The sequence below is a fragment of the Leguminivora glycinivorella genome, chromosome 1 (assembly GCF_023078275.1).
Source record: "Leguminivora glycinivorella isolate SPB_JAAS2020 chromosome 1, LegGlyc_1.1, whole genome shotgun sequence".
NCBI lineage: Eukaryota > Metazoa > Arthropoda > Insecta > Lepidoptera > Tortricidae > Leguminivora > Leguminivora glycinivorella.
The window spans coordinates 16,099,004-16,120,923 of NC_062971.1; the positions used below are offsets into that span (position 1 = coordinate 16,099,004).

Here is a 21,920-nt window from a genome sequence, read left to right on the forward strand (position 1 = left end):
TAATTGATTACTACTTGCATGGCTGACTTGTTATTCGTAGTTAAGTATAATGTTAACATCACATAAATCATTCAATTCATTTATATTAGAAACGAATGTTTATCTATCGTATATAAAACACGAGTTTTTCATGATACACTTAAGGTACAGCCGGGCAAATCTCGGCTGGAGGCAAATGTATCTGGTCCATTTTTTCAATGTTTTACAATGTTTGCATTATTAAATAGAGTAGAATAGAACTCAACATCATAGTATAATATGTAATGGAAAAAATTGATTAGTTACAATTGGACAGTCGAGGTTGTCCCGCTGTACCTTTTTAGGGTTCCGTAGTCAACTAGGAACCCTTATAGTTTCGCCATGTCTGTCTGTCCGTCCGTCCGTCCGTCCGTCCGTCCGTCCGCGGATAATCTCAGTAACCGTTAGCACTAGAAAGCTGAAATTTGATACCAATATGTATATCAATCACGCCAACAAAGTGCAAAAATAAAAAATGGAAAAAAATGTTTTATTACGGTACCCCCCCTACATGTAATGTGGGGGCTGATATTTTTTTTCACTCCAACCCCAACGTGTGATATATTGTTGGATAGGTATTTAAAAATTAATAAGGGATTACTAAGATCGTTTTTTGATAATATTAATATTTTCGGAAATAATCGCTCCTAAAGGAGAAAAAAGTGCGTCCCCCCCCCTCTAACTTTTGAACCATATGTTTAAAAAATATGAAAAAAATCACAAAAGTAGAACTTTATAAAGACTTTCTAGGAAAATTGTTTTGAACTTGATGGGTTCAGTAGTTTTTGAGAAAAATACGGAAAACTATGGAACCCTACTCTGAGCGTGGCCCGACACGCTCTTGGCCGGTTTTATTTTCTGATTATTGTGGCTTCTAGTAATCAAACAGTGAAAAATAAATATAAATGGTGAATATAACCGGTTCGATGGTTCGATATGAATTGCAACAATTAAGATTTTTTGAAATGAAAATACAGCGTTGAAGGTAATTTGTACCTATCCAATATATGTAAAATGATTAATTTTCATTCTTAAAATGTTATTCTTATCAATATTACCGATGATTCTGATATCGGTTTGACCGTGTCAGTTTATGTTTTAACTTTGATATGAAACTTATTGAACCTTCTTAGATACTTTTATATATAATTAAGTAACGATTTGAGCGGCGAAGGCTACTCACGATCCGAAGTCTTTTACAACATGTTTTTGAAAGTAGCTTGTCTATGCCGGTAATAACCTCTACTAATTGAAACTGGTCGGTTATGAGTAAATAAGACTGCTTTTACGAGGGTATTCAAACTTGCATTAACTTTACTGTGTAACGATTTATATGATTTCCGAATCTCTGGGCTCTTGCTCTAGGTTCGGTTTTTGAATGTATCTGAGGTTTATTAACATTATAACTACAATTTATTGATTGCAAAGTGTACAGTGTACACGGTCGTATTCGAAAAATGCTTTTAGATCACTCCGGTACGATATGGATATGTCAGTGTCAAAAGTGACATTCTTACACTGAGAGAAATTTGCATTGTGAATTTAACAAGTTCGACTTGTTGCGGTTTATCCGTTTGAATCAGCCAAACGTATGTTTAAAACAATATGTGTCAGGTTGTTTTTATAAAATCGACTTGTTGATTCAAATATATTGCCGATTCAAATGACAAGTAGCTTGTTGTTTGAACCAAAGAGCACGTAAAGTCGCCGTCAATAGAACTTGTGAACAATGTAAACAAACCTTGCAGTCAAAATGTCTTTAATTTCCATTCTAACTCATCAGATACTGGCTAAATCCATGTGTTATTTAATCAATTCATATCACATTATGATCCTCAACCTTTAAAATAATAAAATTGTGCTAGAATATTGATATTTTATATAATGGTTTGTTTACATTGTTGACAATTTCTATTGACAGCGATTTTAGGCGCTATTTTAACCAAAAAACTTGTTGAACGAACATGAAAACTGGTTGTATTTTCTCTCAGTGTACAGTTGGACGTTTCTTAGTTACGTTTGTTGGTTTATTTGTTTCAATCGAATGTAATGAGGAATATTTGAATAAATCGCGAGTTCTCTTGCTGTAATTATAACATATGAGGAAGTATTATTACACATTTATATGAAACATATCTTCCAACAAAGTCAATTAGACTTCAGTTAGCGATAACTGGTTTAATTCAATCAGATTACCATATTGAGTGCATCATATTGAACTCTGACATATTAATTAACAGATATTATGTAATTCCAAATGTATACGTAAAACTTAATGTTATTTGTAATATTTATATTGAAACTTTAAAATTTATTGGTACCTATGTATTCACAATTTTATGTTAGGACACGATATTGATTAAGTATACTTGTAAAATGATGTGACATTTAAAGGCTAAGCTAAGCTCCCTTAGACTGACCACCGCTGACCCACAAACACGGATGCAAACAAATCAAAAACAAAGATTACGTGACGCTATGTATGCCGCGTTGCGTCATCGGTGCGTCCTGCTCTCGCGCAGCGCATTAGGCATAGCGCCGTTTCATTCGGCGCGGCGAAAGTGCGCAGCTGATCGCGCGGCAAGTGATAACGTTATCTCACCGCTGACAGATCAATGCCTCTAGATTATAGTTCTGACTTTAAGAACTGTCTAATGCTTGTCTGGGGCCGAAAGTTTGAATGTTTGGCGTGGCGTATCGATTTACTTTACGGTACACTAGGTGGTGTCGAAAACATTTGTTTGCACGCTTGTCAATAGAATAACGTTTAGGTTTACAATACGTTTTGAAAGCAAACAGTAAAATTATAGGCTCTTTGTTATAAACGTGATTCTACGTTGTTTAGTAACTAAATAAATATTACGGGGATATTTTTACTGAAATTGACTTATTCTTACGGTAAGCTCAATAAGACTTGTCGTAAGATACAAATGCATAATCACACAAAAAATGCCCTTACCGGTATTTGAATCCCATCGGCTTCACAGATAGGTTCACCACCCGATAGGCCGTAGTATTTTATTAACACATAATATCACAATGTGGCAGACCAGAGAAACGAAAAGAATCGATAGATTATGAATGAAGACAGTGAAGTCAATTGGCGTTGGGCAGCTGTCCCCCGGTTGCTGCCCTTGACTCTGCGCTTGCGCCAGTCGGGTCGCCATTCGACACAGATTTGCATTTATTGCGCTTTTTGTATCGAAATTTAATTAATGCGTGACATGATATTTGGAGGCAAAGTTCAGTTTGCGAGATTTCTATAACTTGTGTTGTAAAGAGCAGGTTACCGCAAAACTGGCTATTAAAATACATCAATATTACATTGATGCTTCCTTATTTATCTCTTTATTAGATGGACATAATGGCTGATATATATATATATATTTTTTGCCAACACAGACAGTTTAGTGTAGGTTTCCCAGCATAATGATATTAATTATGATTATCTATGTAATATGCATTCCTCGCGTTACTGCAAGTGCATTTTCATAACGACAGTGATAGAGCATGTTACTCTTCAATGACGTTTTGCAACGTGTAATTATGGAGAATAAAACCGCATACTGAGATGTGACAACACCGGGAGACGGGGGCGACGACCGCTGGTATACAGCTCTTTTATGTGGGTGCCTTATGTGGAGTATAATTTACATTGAAATCGGTACAACACATCAGGAAGCTTAAAGAGCAAGGTAGGGTTGCCCTTTTGGGGCGACAGATCCTTCGTTCTTTAATTAAAATATATAATAAAATCAGTCACCCATATTTTACAACATGACGATATCGATTTCCACCACTATCATTTAATAACCAGTCTCGGATTCTTTATAACTACCTAAAGTTCATTCGATCTTTTACATGTAAACTTTTAGTTGTTTTGAAATAGATGTTAGATAACAAAATGCGTGTATGCGATTACATACGTATTCTCAAATAATTCTTTTGCGATTGACGGCGGTGTATAAATTAATGCGGCGCAGTGAAGCAATGACATCGTGGAAAGCGATGAGTACGTGACGCAACTCATGGGACTGACGCAATGTGACCGCGGAGGGTCCAGGGTTCAGGCCCTGCCTCCATATATGCCTTTCCGTTACAAAAGGGTCCTTGTATTTCAAGTGCATTAAGGACGTATTCATCTGAAATCCATCCATACTAATATTATAAATGCGAAAGTAACTCTGTCTGTCTGTCTGTCTGTCTGTCTGTCTGTCTGTCTGTCTGTCTGTCTGTTACGCTTTCCCGCTTAAACCACGCAACCGATTTTGATGAAATTTGGAACAGACAATCTTTAGACCCTGAGACAGAACATAGGCTACTTTTTATTTCGAAAAAAAGGGATGAAGGGGTTGAAAAAGAGGTTGAAAGTTTGTATGGGATTTCTTAATTTTAAATGATAAAACCATGAAACTTTATATTTTAGCACTTGATAAGAAATCATTAAACATATATTTAAAGTCACATACAGGTCGAACGCGATTAATTAACATTATTTTTACCTTTAAAATAAACATGGTGGGAAATAAACATTAACTAAAAGCGGTTAGATTATATTTATTTGTCTACCCCGAACATTTATATAAATTAATATCGGGTAGTTTTGTGTTGTTTACATCTCCGGTGACATTTTGCTGGGACGTCAGTCTTCCGCGACCACGGCCAGTGCAACCTGGCCGAAACGTTGGGAAAAAAGGTAAAAATAATGTTAATTAATCGCGTTCGACCTGTATGTGACTTTAAATATGTGTACAAAGCGCGAGAACTTAAAGTGTTATATCATTAAACATCTTGATAAGGGATAGGGATAGGGATAGCGATAGGGATAGCGATAGGGAAAGCGATAGGGATAGCGATAGGGATAGCGATAGGGATAGCGATAGCGATAGCGATAGCGTTAGCGATAGCGATAGCGATACGGATACGGATACGGATAATATGGGTATCGTTAGCGGGATACGGATAATCGGTCGGCGGTCTCTTACAATCAATGTGCTCTAAGACGATCGTTTTTTGCTTGCTTGAAGATTACGTTTGCGATATGTATAAGCAAAATGCAAAAAATTGTAAGGGATAATAGAAAAAAAGTACTTTTTACCCACCGATCATAGTGTCGAAATACGGGCTATGTGGGATGTTTATAATGGTTTCCCCAGCGTATATAGAATTACCTACGCTGTGGTCGATGTGTAATATTTCTACAATCATTGCAAGCAAAAGTATTATGTGCAATCGAAATAATCGCAGATAAATATACCTACAGAGAAACCTACGGTCCCTACGGATCCAAATGAAAATCTTAATGAATACTTTTATTACGCGGGCGAAGCCGCGGGTAAAAGCTAGTAATAATATATATTCCACCTTCATCCTTATTGCAGGGCCCTTTAGACATGGAAAATAATACGCGGCGTTTCTTGATGCTGAACCTTCGCAGGGCAGCACGGCCGGCAACCTTCACGGAAACCTTTTATAACAAATCGCGCTCGTGATCAATTTAAGAAACCATTTTTACAATTTAATTTAACTTCCGTGACTGATTCAGATACCAATATATTGATGCGTTAATGTTTAATTTAAGTTGTATTAATTACAAAAGTTTATTTGTAAAGTTATTGTCATATTTTTGAAACAATATGAGGGTTTGTTCGTTTTTTGAGTGATCTAGAGAAACGTGAGCAAGTGTCATGTGTCTCGGAACAGTTTGCACAGACTTACGTAACACTATTAGCACTCACTGCTCGACAACATCAGCCGTGCACACTTGGATTGAGCTGTTGACTTTATAGTCGACACAAACTATCCGTGTGACAGCCATTGCAAAATATTAGAGTAGGTATGTATGTACTATGTACCTATATAGTAGATAATTTTGTTATGCAGTCATTACCTGCCTATTGTTAACTGAAATTAAATATTATAGACTTAATTTTTATTGACGATGATCTGAGTAATAGGGTCAGCAATGTCAGGGCCTAGACAAAAGAGTTTTTTATCGTATGTATATTAAAGCAAGGCATTTAATATGAAATACGTGTCTGATATAGATGCAGAGTCATTTCATTTATATTTATTGAATATTGAATACATGGCACCGCATAAGAATGTTGATGATGAGCTAAGCTCGCTATATGTACCTACATACGAAGTGTAGCTTTTTAAGAAATATTGGTGAAGGTACAAAACGATCATGCATTGTGAGTTTTGTTATGATTCTGTCAGAGTAAAACGGAATTGAACAAGAAAATGTATTTTAAAGAGGTAAATTTTGATGCCTATAAGTCCTGATTTAAGTTCTTGGTCTTAAATAACCTTTAGCAAACCACACAGCCATCGTATGAGAACCATGTACCCAATAAAAAGAAGAAGTTAATTGCACTATTTGAAAATATATTTCAAATGAAAGTAAAGACGTTTCGCTCCGACCTCCGCGGACGCAACGGTGCACGGTGCGAGATGCGCCGATACAAGATCAAGGCCACGCCGCTCGTGCGCATGTGTGTGGCTATGCGGACTCGGACCCACACTCATGTATGCCAAGTGGTGATGCTAATAAAGATTGTAGAGTATCTGGTGCCGTAGCCGAATGGAATTTCTGCGACGCGAAACAAAAACGATACGCCGCGAAAGGTAGTCAGGCTCTTTCGCTCCAATACTCAAGAGCGATAGAGATAGATATGTACGAGCGTTTCGTTTCGTGAGCGTTTGTGCCATTCGGCTACGTACCCTGGCCCGCGGCAATTGTCACATTTCATTATAATTAAATTAGGGCGGACTTATTTATCATCACAAGGTAGAAGACTATCTGCTTCAAGTATATGTATACACATAGGATAATCCGTTATCAAACATGATCTATGATTGCACATCAGAAATTTCTATTAATAATAGCATAACTACCATAAATCTTTTGGCAAGTACTTTTGCCTAATTGTGTAAGTGTGGTCAAGGTGCGTAACATGACCCTTCACACATTAGGCTCCATGTCGCTAATGAGTCTTCTCAGTAGCTCATCGCAAGTGGTGGTTAGTTTATTATGCTGTAAATTACGCGTAGACAAATTACTGTCTTTACGATGTATATAGAAGATGAGTATCTATAATCATTGGTGACCCGGGTCGTGGCCGCAATGCAGCTGTCAATACTGACACACTGACAGGTGACATCGTCTTGCTGTTAGCACACGCATTTGTTTGATACAAGGTTGGTAGTGTGCTTAGTTGGCAACAGTTGTATTCTAATAAATTTTATACGTTTACATTTAAAATAAAAAAAATCGGCAAATGTAACGACATTCACCACGCCCTTTCTTCCCGTGGGTGTCGTAGAAGGCGACTATGGGATATGGGTTAAATTAGGCGAGAGGCTGGCAACCTGTCACTGCAATGCCACAGTTTCGTTTTCTTTTAACCCCTTATTTGCCAAGAGTGGGCCTGAAGCTTTAGTAGTTTCATGTGCTCTGCCTACTCCTTTATGGGATACAGGCGTGATTGTATGTATGTATATATGTAACGACATTTGCCGATGTTTTTACTTTAAATGTAAACGATGTTTGTTTCGTTTATTAACCATGTACTTATTTTGAGAATAACTTAGATAGGCGACGAAAATTAAGGGTCAAAAACAGATGAAATCAAAGATTTATTACAATTTAATTAACATTAGAATTCAGTATGGTACTAACTCATTAGTATAATCCGCGACTTTATATTCAGTACCTACATCAGTAACACAACGCCTGTGGCCAATTCATCGGTTCGCTCAATACGTTGAAAAGTAACAGCGTAAAATTAATCCACACGATTGTTAATCTTCGCTGTTATAATAAATAACGAAATTAAATACAATACTCTCACGACAAACGACCATTACGTTATTAAATGTTACTGGGACACACAAAAAGTTATTACGAAATATTTATCGATTAAACTATCTATTAAAAACTGTTGTCAGTAAATCAAAATTACTATTAGCTTGTTCAAATCAATACAATTGGTGCTCACACTTCGTGCAATAAGTTACGTAACATTCTGATTCAGATGGGCGAGCCAGCGTGGTTTTCCCTGTTTGGGTATTGTGTCGAATGGTGTTGATATTGGTGATAAAGCAAGTGTTGGCATGCGTTGGTGTCGTTAGTTGGTGGAACTGGAGCGCGGAACTAATAAATTGCGCGCGTGTCGACCGTCTGCCGAGCGCCGGTAACGACCGTGTCGAATTTGTTCGTTTTGGCATTTTGTTCATGATCAACGGTAGCTTCACAGTTCAAATTTAATATATCCATTACAAAGGGTTCAAATAAAATACGGTCCTAATGCCATTTCATCTGAACTTCATTTAACAGAAATGCTGACAGAGACAACCTTATTGTGCGTGAATCAGAAGGAACCTTTAGGCATGTAACGCCACATATATCATAAAACCATCCCAGTAATCTTGTACACTATATCCACTCTTATTTGATCTTTCGACGAGGTAATATCTACAGTATCACTATTATTTACATACCCGATACCCTCATAGAATAATAGGAACGTTAGTAAGCATAAAGTCAGTACTCAATCAACTGAGATGCCCTTGCATTTGACCCCACATGTGACTACGCAATTGATCAAGTATTTGCTCTCCTCTAGTTTACTTCAACTTAAAAAGCTAAGTGTCAGTGACGATGCTGGTTGACCTTTTGTGCACTTTGTTGATACTGTTTTGAAATACGACGATACTAAGTTTTATGTGACATGTAGTTTTATTTTTCAATATTTGGTGAACAAATTATTTTTTTCTTTCTCGAGTGTTTCAAGTTCAGTTTCTCTCATTATATCCCGCCATACAAACTTTTCGTAATTTTTATTTGATTAAACTGCAATGAATATGTTTGTTTGGAATGTTTGTTTTAAACAATAATATAACCAAAGTAATAAATACTGTATTAGGTTCATGAAATAACCATAAACTAGCTTAATGTATCACGAAACGCATTCCGTGTTATCAATATGAAATCTGCTCATAAACGTACAACCTCTCACCCTTAACGCGTAATAGTTACGCATCTATCTAGCTAATTAACATAAAGTAACATCATATTGATCATAGTTTCCCAGATACGCGTAAAGCCTTACTAGTAAATAATCTGGATAAACATACGAAGTGCTAATAACGCTAACAGGTGTTGAATGTATCTGTAGCCTGTGATAAATGCAGAATAAACAGACTATGACAACATTAATCGACTAACGTCAATCGAATAGTCACGTTATTATTTCCATGCTTTATTTACTTACTAGGTATATAGCTCTTTGAACGAACTTTTACAATCTTTGTAATCGGCGTGCTGTTCCCATACAAGTTGCTTGTATTGGCCCTAAACTGTCGAGTCAACAAGTAGGTGGAAGGAAAAGAGAAGTAGAAAATAAAGTAAACGAAAATTGCCTCTCAAGTCCCAACGTAGGTATATTAGCATTTTTATATAATTTGGAATTTTCACTAAAATTAAAATTTTAATATCTAAGTTTGTCTTTTTACTCGGACGTTGGTAATAAGGATGGAACATATACATATATAGTCTATAGTGTCACTAAAATGGCTGTGTCTTTATCATATCTTCGCAATAAAACGTCAGGTCACAGTTCGTGTGGTGCAACTCGCATTAGTATTCATAGAGTCGACGCTTGAGAAATGGCTTTTTTAAATCCACAAGGACGCCCTAACTCTTACCGCTGATTTATGATACTCAAGTTGTTTAAAATGTGTCATATGATACTTATTCATATCAAGCATTTGTGCATCCCGCTGAAGATTTTGACAAAGCCTTTATATATTATATGATTTACCCAAATCAAAGGAAAAATTTAAAAATCCACACCTGTGGCATAACTCGAACCAGCGACTTTTCGGAAACAGCGGTTCTATGTATGTACATGTGGGCCCGATCTGCATGATAAATAGTTGCCTATTTACTTCATTATAATCAAGAAATTGCATTAATATCAATGAGCGTGACTAATTGTAAAGGGATATAACAAACAATAAGTGTCTTTTGGAAGTGTTAATGAAGGAACGGAAACAAGTCGGAAGGAGGGCGCTTGCGCCACGAGCGGCGCGGAATGCGCGCGCGCGGGTCATCGGGACTCGTTGTGCAAGGCGTCAGCTGTTAGCCGCTATTGTTTACTTTGACTTTTGACATGTGCTTTCTAACATATGAATGAAAGGACTAAAACTAAAAAATGAATAGGCAGAGCACATGAAACTGCTTATGTTTTCAGTGCCACTCATAAGGGTTTGAATGAAGAATTGTGATATTGCTGTGATAAGCTGCTAACCCATCGTGCTAGACACCATCAGACCACAATATCTATATCGTATGGTCAATTTCTAAACCTACGGGAAGAAAGGGGGTAGAGACATTCTTATCCCGTACCCATTCGGGGTAAAATAAGATTACGAGTATATCCCAAAAGGCAAATGTATATAGGTAAACTTTACAGATTAGACGTTATGGGTGACAATATAGTGGGCTTTCCTATGTCAAGTAATTGTCGGGGACAGCACACTCGCGGTATGAATGGGCAGGAGTCGAGATTAGGTAACAAGCAGCGCTCGCGCACGTCGATCCCAAATAGCTTTCTAATTCATTGAGTGTCACTCAGATTTAGTGCGAAATAATTAAGATTTTCCGGCCGCAAGCCAATTAATCGTAATGAGCCGTGTAAGCACGGTGAGGTCAAGGGCCGGGGGTGGGTCACTGCGTTAGGAAGGGGTCACGGCCGACCCGGGTACAAAGTCACGCGGACCTCTCAAAGAAACAAATGACAATAATAGTTTTTATTTTGATTGTTGTTTTTGTTAAATGGTATCAGTGATAAACATTGCTAACTGTTTGGGTTCCTAATTGGGTAATTTGTTTTGGTCTAGAGAGGGGTTGCGCAATCCCACGTGCTCGAGGCTCGGGAGACGGAGTGCCGGCATCGGACTCATACGGCCTAATTTCTCAGATGCGATACGATACCGATCTGTCGGTGTCAAAGGTGACTTTTTGGCTTTGTACATCTGTCATCGCTGTGACATCTTAGAATTATTTGCTCGAATAGGGCAGATAGAGATCGTTATCCCAATTTGTCAAGTCAGTCTGTCAGTTTTTTAAAAACATGGGTTTTGTTCATAATATTAAATAGTAAAACTATGCTGTAAGAAAATGCAATTATAAGTTAAATAAAATGTATAATACCTCAATAATGAACGAAATTTGCGCAAATGTTCCAATTACAGTGCGGGTGGGGGAAATTTCTGGGGGTTGGAGCTCGGGGGTGCTACGTCCAATTGATTGGGGCAGTGCTGCGGCTTCAATGCTATCGAAAGTGATTTCTAGCGCGAGTGTCGAAACTGGCTCGGTGTCCGAGGTTGCGCGGTGAGGCAACGTCACAATTGCATTCCATTTATTTCGCTTAATTATAAGTGGCGGGCGGGTCCGCGCGGTGGCGCTAGCTTCACTTTCGATCTCGTTTCATAACGGGCGGCGACGCGGAAGCGTCCTTATGCAACCGCGCGGCTGTGTGGTGAGTGTGTGTGCGGTACGTTACCAAGCGGGAGCGGTAGCGGAGGCGGAGCGGGGACACTCACGTGGGGTTGCGGCTAAAGTGCTGGAGCCGACGGAGCGCGGACACGTGCGTGCTGGACGAGAGCGCGCGAACGAGTGAGCGACGACGGCGCCGGCGCACCGAGTAGCTGCGGCGCCTCCCCCCGCGCGCGCCGCCTCACCTCAACCCGCGCTTTCAGTGCCTGAAGCCGTGTCCTGCTGACTCTGATGACTCTTCTCGCCACCGCGACCCTGCACCGCTTTGTCTAAAGCTAATAGATGACTCAAGATACTCGTAACATCCGCACGGGTCTCTATAGGAGGCATCCACTTGTGATAACATTGGTTTTTGTCTGAATTTAGTTACTGACCTACGACCGTAGTTAACGTCTTAACGTGATCGCAAATTAATTATACCGATATATAAATAACTTAAAGCGATATGCTAAAATATTTTATAAACTAGAAATCGAAAGCTAAGGCAAATGAAACACTTTAGGGGAAATGTTTTTCATGTATTATAAAATTTACATAGATACATTCATTTACTTAGGCTGTATGCATGCAAATATACTTTCAGGGGGTTTTAGCCAACAGTATATTATTACAAGTAATAAAAATATACCTGTGTGTTAACAGATTTACATTTTAATTGCACTTGTAATTGTATGCGTTAAACTTTCTTCTTAATAACCAATAATGTAATTGACGTTTTTATGTTACAATTATACAGGTGATAGTGCTATTACTATACTTACGAGATACTTTCGTATACGGATTTTGTTTATATTAATTATGTTTCCAAATTTTGAAATGAAATGAAATATGAAATGAAATATCTTTATTTGCTTGAATATGGTAACAAGGTAGGTCTTATGGCTAAGTTTTCCCTGCATATTCAACCTGCATGCAGGCGTGCAAATTTTTAACATTTTAATATTAAATAATTTATCTCATGCACATTGAATAAACAAATTACAAATTAATTAGGTGTCCTTTGATTTTACTTATCAAACTAACAAGAAGCAAAGCAAATTCGTTAACGTTGGTATGTAATAAATGTGTGCTTAAAACAGGCAATAATTACCCTATTACAAAGTAAGGACCGCATCGCGTTGCAACTAAGTGTAGGTAATATAGGTATTTATGTCCTCTAAATTGACGAGCTCACACCATAACGAATAATTTGATCATTATCGTACATCTATCGCTTCTTAATAACAGATTAGGTATAAGAAAATAATCATTTCGTCCTAGTTATCACAAGAAACATAGGTATTTTTTTGTAAGTTTCGATGACCATTGATGGGATGAGGTCATGGTGACTTACATAGATGGCAGATCGGACTATTGACGAGGGATCAAAGTCTGGGGTGAGATTTTGATCCATCGACAATAGTCAGTAATTTTCCACTTTTTAAATTTTATTCCGAGCCTAATGTTTTATTGGTAAATTTATAAACTAATCGAAAACTGGAACTGGTCATATTTCATATTGTTTCTCAAGTAGGTGTACAATGAAATAGCGTTCGCCCGTCGATTTAATTTTCATTGTTGTTGCAGAAATAAATTGTTAAATACAATTAGTTCTATTTGTGGCTTATTAGATCTTACACGCACAATATTAATTTATGTCCATGAATCACATATTTATGTAGTTTACAACCACCTAAGTATTTAAATGTATATATTTTTTTATTTCAATAGAAATTAAACTTTAAGATAAGACCAAAATGTAGTAGGTCGGAGGACTCAGCATCGGCAAAATCTATTTTGTTTATTACATGTTTCATTTAATAAATCGTCATTTTTTATTTATTTACATTGACATATGCGATCCGTATCGTATTTAGACCTAATATCAAATTTAATTTAGGTATCTTAACCTGGAAACCAGATTTACGTATAGTAAGTGTCCAGAATCTTGTGACATTTTGATTAAGATATTTGTATTCCGGGGTTATTGTTGTATAACCTTTAAAAAAACCTGTTACCTGTCATTTTACTTGTAACGGAAGTACTTGAACGTAAAACTTTGCAAATGTCTCTAAAGGTGCCATGACTGCCAGGCCTCCGGTGGTGGTCGAACTTGAGCTGGCGTATTCAGGGACGCAACAGTGGGGTCAATTTTCCATACAAACACTCCCGATTATTTCCTCCCTGGGGTTTGAAGCTAGAGCAATGATTTTCATCACAGATTATAATTATATTTATCGGACTTTTGAGCTTTTTTGATCTGTTTATTTTTATAAGCACTTAAGCCCATCAAAAAATACCAAAATGGATAACTATTACCCAAAAAACTAAAAATCTGACACTTGCATTATTTGTTCAGAGAGAATATCAAATTTTGCTCCGATTGGTTAAGTTCTGATTGTTACAGTAACCATCGAGATGGAGTAACGATCCAGAAGGGCAGGTTTAAGCAGTGTATTTATTTTCTCAAAAGACCATTCCGTAAAAAATGTAACGGGTAAAATACTATTTAGTATCTAGGTCATTAAGAACTCGCACTACAGTAACCGTGTCGCGTTGATGTCTTTTGTACTAGCAAGAAAAAAAGCTGCGTTAGCCTTATACGATCCATGTTTTAAATGTGTTCTTGTTTGATAAAATAATAACAAGTTATTTTTAAAATATTACATAATACGATATTTCAATGAAACTGATTCTTAGAACAAATTTGTAAATGAAACTGAATAATTGCATTACATACTTATTAAAAATTTATATATTTAAATTTCACTTTTTAACCTGGTACTGAGAACTTTAATTAAAATATGACTAAAGCCGCAACACTAGAGGCTAGCCACATGTAGAGTAGGGTGGGTCACTCTTGTATGGAGAAAAAAAAAGTATTTTATTTTCATTGGGCACAGTTACAAAAACTTGCCAACTGATGCAAATAAACCAAAAAAATTCCAATTGCAAAAATTATTTTGCAATTGGAATCATCTTCTGCCTCCGGATCCACTTTGAAGTTTTCATATATTTTTTAGTACATTTTGTGTATTGTGCGGAGTATATCTATGTATTGTCTTCTAATTTAAAATTTTGCTATAAATATATACTATTATTGGCATCGTAATAGCATGCTAAGGGTTCAAAGAAAATAAATGAACAAAAAAATCTCAAAAATTAAAACCTTTTTTACACCCTACTCCATACAAAATACAAAAACTTCAACTGAAATTCGAGGCAAAAAATGAAACATAAAAATTAAAAAAAAAATTGTGCAATAATTAATTACAAAATGGCACCTTTTTGTGACTGTGCCCCCTAAGAAAACAAAAAAAAGTAAAAATGACCCACCCTAATGTAGAGGTACTGTCACCGTTTTAAATAAGTGATGATTTCTGTACCTTGTCTGTCACTTTTAATCATTTGATAACTTCGTATGACATTTCAAACAAGATTTTAATGTGACAAGGTACAGAAATCATATCTTATTTATAACGGTGACTATACATATGCGTGTGTATCGATCCGATTCAAATTTTAAGATTAGCTCTAGTTAACATATGGATCGGATAAGTCAGTGTCAAAAGTGACGTTTTTGTTTAAAGAAGCGTCATTTAACACTTTACTAGCAAAACAGATCAACATAAACATTCAGCATTTATGCTAGTACAGGTTTTAGTTTTCGGTCGGGGCGACAGGGGGCTCGGGTGTTGCGCCATTTCCGCCGGTTTTGGCGGTAAGAGGTACTTCCGGCGCCGCGCCCTCTCGCCAATATTCACAAACGCACTAGGTCAATAAATAAATATGGTTTAACCATATAGTACGTATATTTAGACAACATGCATATATGTATGTATTTAGGAAACTGGGAGAAAATGTATGGCAAAAAATTATTCCAACGAAATTTCGAAAGCTCATGCTATAGAATACTGGATTTTCAATTATTTTCAAAGAAAGTCACCGAGATAATGGGGTGCTGGGCTGGGGGTCAGAGGCCAAACCATTTATAAGGTAGTTGGGATATAATAAAAGATAGAGAAAGGACATCTGATGCTTGTGTGCGGATCGTATCTGGTGCAAAAGTTGACCATTCCAAAAGTTTTCCTTCCTCCAAATTAGAAATATATTAGCTAGATCACATAGAGTTTCGATCGTGGGTCCTTGACTATTTTTTTATTTCTGGCGGTAAGAGTATCAAAGGGATTGTTATTGTAATCCTTAATGGCATATTAAATTATGCATTCTGCCTGAGGTGTCCACGTCCAGAGTGTTTTGTATTTGTTGGTCCAGGTCAGTGACCGCGGCTGAAGATCACGCACGCACACAGGCGCACGGTTACGTCAGCCGCGGTTGCGTGAGCACGCACACACGCACACGGTAACTGTGTAAGTAGAACTCGGACGCTCGGATGTGTGCCGCGGCCAACGCATCTGGAGCAGCCTGCACAATCTGCCTTTTGGCGGCGGTCAGTGACTGCATCGTGTGGTTGGATTCGACTTGTGACTTCATTAAACATAATCGGTTTCGTAATATGGTCTAGATGCAATAAACTCGCTAAATGGCTGTCACTGTCGGACTTGGCGGTGTGTTTTTCATCTAGGTCCAAAAGATCGCCTTATCACGTTTTTCTAAACTTTCTTCTGTCTTGTTTTCATTTATGTATCGTCACTCGTTGCAAATCTCCTACTTTATGCACTTGTTAAGTGAGCATTTATTTATTTTTTCGCCACTTTTATGAAATGTGATATTTTTGAAAAAAATTATGGTATTCCTACTCAGAATCACTAACTCCTAGTAGTTAAAAAAAAATGTCCTATACGATTTTTTCTTATTTTGTTACCATTTTCCGTACATGCCTTTTTCCGGACCGATACGACCTTTCTTCAAGAAAAGAGCGTACCATCTTAAAGGCCGTACCTCCAACACCTGTGTTTCGTGTGGGGGCGGTGATCGCTAATCAAAAAAAAAAAAAACATGTGTGGGGTGACAAAAGTAAAGTAACAAAAATGTATGGAAATTCTAGGACACTTTTTGTCTCCCAGTGAGATTGAAAGTACTCGTGATTCTGAGTAAAATTGACCTAAAATTCCTAAAAAATTCCTAAAAAAAATTAGGCTAACATGTATTAATTATGTTTATTGAATTACTAACCCAATAATAAGGCTGTAATAGAAGGACGGACAGGTTTCATCAAAGTTCTGTTTTTTTTTCTTTAGGTAACCTAACCATAATAGTTTAATAAACGCACTAAATAAAATATCCGTATACTCGATATTCATTATCTTCTCCTGAAATCCTCGGGTCCATATGGGACTTTTACAAATCAACTACATTGCAACATCCTGTTGTTGATTCTTGTTAGGATTGTTCCTTGCTGCATCTTTTGGTGCATTGTGACATTAGTGACCACTCATAAACCTTTTTGACCTCAGCAGATGCAATGGTTGTTTCGACAGTTACAACATTACTAGATTTAATGTGACTAGGCTACATTTTGGTAAATAAATGTAATTTGCTGCTTTAGCATTTCTTGTGACTTTAAGCACTGTATAATAAAGAGTACTATCGTACAGTATGGCCACTCCCGCTACCCTCTGAAAGTGCCGCCCACTGTAACAGAACAAGCGTCTATGACGAGGAAATGGACTCGTTATTACATATAAAACTTACGGCGAATCAACTTTTCCTTGACCAACTATTTGGTGCATATTTTCTTTGGGATTTCATTGGATATTTTAACAAATAATATCTGTGATGTTTAATCACATGTATAGTCACGTCTTCACTCATAAAATTCACTATTATTTGATGTAAAACAGGTTGGAAAAACGTATTTATCAACAAACTACGTTCACATGGACGAAATACTGACACTGACAGTTGTCAACTGCATAGCGTTCCGATATTATGTCTTGGTTCCAATTACGAGTCAGAGAGGTAATAATGACTAATATTGATTATTATACTTCCTGAATATATCATTCAATGTAACATTTAGTAACAGATAAAATATTTCATTGCGAAATTACTTACAAAATAAATAAGAATGTTCCACAAAATAATATTTACGTAAAAGTATTTATCGATTTACTTAACGCTCCATTATTGGACTACATAGGTATCAATTCCAATAGCTCTGTCTCTCTCTAAAACACGTGCAAGCATGCAGATGTTACTACTGATAGGTAAACGATTATTTGCTGAGAGAACATGGACGTTAAATGTATAGGGTGTACGGCTTAGTAAACAAACCAGTCTCCATTATGTCCCCAGTAGGTCTCCAGTCTCCATTATGTCTCTGTTGTGTCTCCGGTATGTCTCCAGTCCCCAGTATGTCTCTGTTATGTCTCCATTGTGTCTCCAATATGTCTCCATTATGTCTCCAGTCTCCAGTATGTCTCTGTTATGTCTCTGTTAAGTCTCCAGTATGTCTCCAGTCTCCATTATGTCCCCAGTCTCTGTTGTGTCTCCATTAGATACTATAAAAGGGTCGGAGCGAGCCGACGCGCGTCATTCTTAAAATATCTACAAGACTAACAGTGTCTCTGGCTTTCGTGTGTTATACTGGTGAGTGAAGTTGTTCTGCTATTATTTCTCTGTTTGTTTTTACTTGGAAATTATTCTAAGTGATTGTAAACTTTGAAATTGTGTCTCTGTTTGATTGTGCGGGGACAATATCGTCGTACAGTTGAACCTAGACCTGTGGTGGAATTGCTTTACTGTCAGTTGTGGGGTTATTTTAGTGTTCTATTTATAGTGTAGTGTTACATTTAAATTAATGTGTATAGTGAAGTTTTCTGTGCTTGGTTTCATGAGTGCCGTCAAGCAATACAAAGACTGGGTCGATGTATGGCTGGTGCTTGGAGATAAGTCTGTGTTTGGTTTTGTAGGGAGTAATTCTTGCAAAACTAAGCTTAGATTATAGCACGTAAAGGAAACTTCACTCGTTTGTTTAGTTGGTCAGTAAAATTGAATTTAGTAATTTTCTATGGGGTTATTTTGTGGAAGTTATAAGCCAGATTATTGTTTGTGACAGACTGTTGTCCGGCTAGGCGCTTCTTCCCTTACGGTGTCAAATAAGAGGCGTTTAGGGGTCTTTTTGTTCCAAGTGGAGGGCTTGGGCGCTTTTATTTACTTACAAAAGCGTATTTTCTCACCGGTCTCAAAGAGTCCAACTGTTAGATGGAAGTGAGGACTTTCACGATTGACGAAAGACATTAGGAGTAATCCTTGCTCACTGAAGTCGGCAGTATTTGAGGCTGGGGTCCTATATATATTTATATTTATTTACTCGGTGCTCTGGTCCATGCTGGCGTTGGTCGCTGGGGATTTCGGTTGTGATCGATCCACATCTAAGTAAAGTTGATCGCAGCTGGGTCTCCCATGTGGCTGGTACTGGTGTGTCCTAGAATACTGGATATATACACGGATAGGGCGATCTACTCTCTGCTACCCTAGCCCGCGGGCAAGAGCAGAGGGGGATCAGAACTCAAGCCTATAGGTTGCCTATCTCAGCTTCGCTGGCTGAACTGTACAGTTCTAGTAGGGATACACTTGTACATATTCTGAACACAAGATCTATGGTAAGTGAGGGTCTGTGTTTCAGATATGTTAGAGTAGGGAAAACGATAGGATTAGGGTAAAGTCACACACTATTTCTATGAAAGTAGAGTTCTTTTATAATTGGTCTTAAAATATAATTGGTCAACGTGTATTGTGGAGAAATAATTTAACTACTACTATTTATATGGTTTAAATGGACTTTAAATGTGGTGTTTACTATCTTAAAATATGTGGTAAAACTGGTAATTTATAAAATCTCTTATTACTTAATTTATCTGAGTGAAATTAATAATTGTGGTAGCAATTTCTGATTCTTCATGTAGCATCGAGCCAGTGAGTGTTGCTAACTAGTTTTTCAAGGTAAATTCTATCAAGTTGGTTAGGGAAACAAACTATACTTTGGAATAAAAGCATAGGTTTGTTATAGGGCCCAGTGGCATGCGAGCGCCGTCCACTGATGACAAGTCAAAAGCTTCAAGGAGTTACTAGACTTACTTACTTCGTTCTCAGTGGTAGCAACTACTCGGAGCCTTGATGATACATTAGAAGGATCGAGAAGTTATGGTCTATTAGCAGTATTGGGGAAAAGGGGGGTTTAGCTAGGGAAAAAGAAACAAAATAAAAAAGGGGTTAGTTTGTAGATAGATAGCCCTTCAGGCTTACTCGCTTAGGATGCCCGATAATGTGGTTTGATTGGGCCTAAGGATTCCAGACGGTATCGCAAGTTCTCACCCCAAACCGGAATCGAAAATAGAGCGTAGCCGATGTTTTCTAAAATATTTTTTAATATTTATTTCATGTATGTTTCACTCACTAACTTTTATTCTAAAATTCCTTCATCACGTCATTAATTTTCTCTCTCATAACTTTCTAGGCCTAAATCTGATAAAATACTCTTCTATAACACTATATTATTATGCTACAATAATCTTTATTCTTCTTCAAAATATAAATAAATAAAAATTTAAATATAGTCAAAAATACAGCTGATACTCATTAAAGGATCTAGGTTATCGCGGTTCACATCGAAGGGTTCTATTTATTCACGCTAGACGATCACAAGGCCAAATTTACGGGGTATATTTAAAGGGGGGTTAGCTATACTGTTGATTAGTCAAGTAAGTAAGTAAATAAGTAAGGTGAGGGGAGGTTTAGTTACATTTGGTTCCGTGACCAAGGGATCTAAGATGTGCTCTGTAGAACACATCTTGGATACCAAGGTTTACAAATAAATAATAGGAAGTAGCCGTTGCAAGGTTACTTTTGGTGCCGAGCAACCAGAATTTTAATAACCTTATTTTATTAGCCTTACCAGGCTACATTTGTTGTTGTGAAAATGAGTGGGTGTGCTGTATTTCTTGACTTATTTCATCTCTAAATAAAACTCATATACCTAATATTTTTATTCCATCGCTATTTCATAAAAACTAAAATAACTTTATCGTTAATAAACAAGTCTGTAGTATTTTCTTCCATTGTTCATTCTTGCCGCGTTCCGAGCGAAGTCATGCATCAGTACAGAATCAATTATATTTTCGTCTTCCTCTGGTATCTGTAAAAATAAAATAATAAAATTAAAGTAGCGTAGTAAACTTAGACAAAATCTATTTCTAGGAAATTAGCTCATAATCGTAGTGGTTGAACTAAACATCGTCCCGATTAGGCCATTTGGTTTGCATTGCTACGTAGCAATTGGTGGCATTGGCACATCTTGACGTTCCTTTGCGCCTATGCGCAGTACTATTATTTATTCTGTGCCTTAATGTATGTTTTTCTAGTTGTGGGATAGGCGGGGCTAGTACGTAAAATACTAGGTACTTATAGAAAAATACCCATGTATCTAAAATAATAGGAGGCGCGGAACTGTAACACTTTAGAAGAGTTTGCCACCTAGTGACCGGAATTGGAAACATAAGTGTGTACACTATGTATAATAGCAATAGAATTTCATGTTAAAACAAATTGTGCTCTATCGGCCTAGTACATTTTCATAGCAGGTTCTGCCATCTTCAGGGCTATTTTGAAAGCTTTACATCACGTTTGCGCTTTACATTGGAGATCGGATAGCTTCGATGCTGTCTTATATAGTCCATGAACACTCTCTGATGTTATGTATGTTCCTGGAAGGCGTCTGTTATACAGAATTTCATTTATAGGCAGGATAACTACTAGATAGGACAGTAAGTAGGTCGTTATCATAATCTAGGTGTAAGACTATATTATCTCAGATAACCTAGGATACCTAAGCCCTAGATTTAAGACCTAGTAATACAAGAAGATAGGCTCTAGTCTAATGGCTATGGGGGCGCGATTATTCATTGTCGCGCTGAAGTACAATATTATATGGGGCGTCCCGCCATTTTTTTATGAATACTGAATAGCTACACGCATGTGGTACTATGACAGTACCTCCTTCGATGGATGGTTTGTTTGCATTTCAGTTGTAACTCTATAATATATGTATTGTCTCACAGGATTTCATACATCATACAATAAATTGACAAAGTCTTTATACTGAATATTTTCACTATGAGAACAAATGTCTGTCTGTTAGGTTATACGTATTAATCATGTTAGGACTAATTTAGTTCATTAGCTTATAAGTCATCATATATTTTCATATTACATCCGTAGTAAACAAGCATACGTCCCTCTTGATGGTGAGAGGTCACTGTAGCCTATATCTGCCAAATATTTCAATAAATTAAATGCACAGTGCGAATTTCAACTTTCTATAAGTATATATTTTTGCTATAGTACAAACAAGTATGTATGTATGAACAATATTTTCAACTGGTACACATGACAT

At 37.1% G+C, this 21,920-nt stretch overlaps 2 protein-coding genes across 3 annotated transcripts in view; one reads left to right on the plus strand and one right to left on the minus strand.

Moving 5' to 3' along the window:
• LOC125231761 (ensconsin) overlaps positions 1–11,769 on the minus strand; it is a 33,372-nt gene extending 21,603 nt beyond the window's left edge. The window contains exon 1 of one of the 2 annotated variants that reach the window (XM_048137369.1): positions 11,632–11,769. The gene's annotated coding sequence lies outside the window, so the exon portion shown is untranslated. The remainder of the gene's footprint in view (positions 1–11,631) is intronic. The other variant, XM_048137436.1, reaches the window with a different exon arrangement.
• LOC125231909 (verprolin) overlaps positions 11,532–21,920 on the plus strand; it is a 55,853-nt gene continuing 45,464 nt past the window's right edge. Inside the window, exon 1 of the mRNA XM_048137543.1 lies at positions 11,532–11,567. Coding sequence (XP_047993500.1) covers positions 11,547–11,567 — 21 coding nt within the window. The 5' untranslated portion in view covers positions 11,532–11,546. The remainder of the gene's footprint in view (positions 11,568–21,920) is intronic.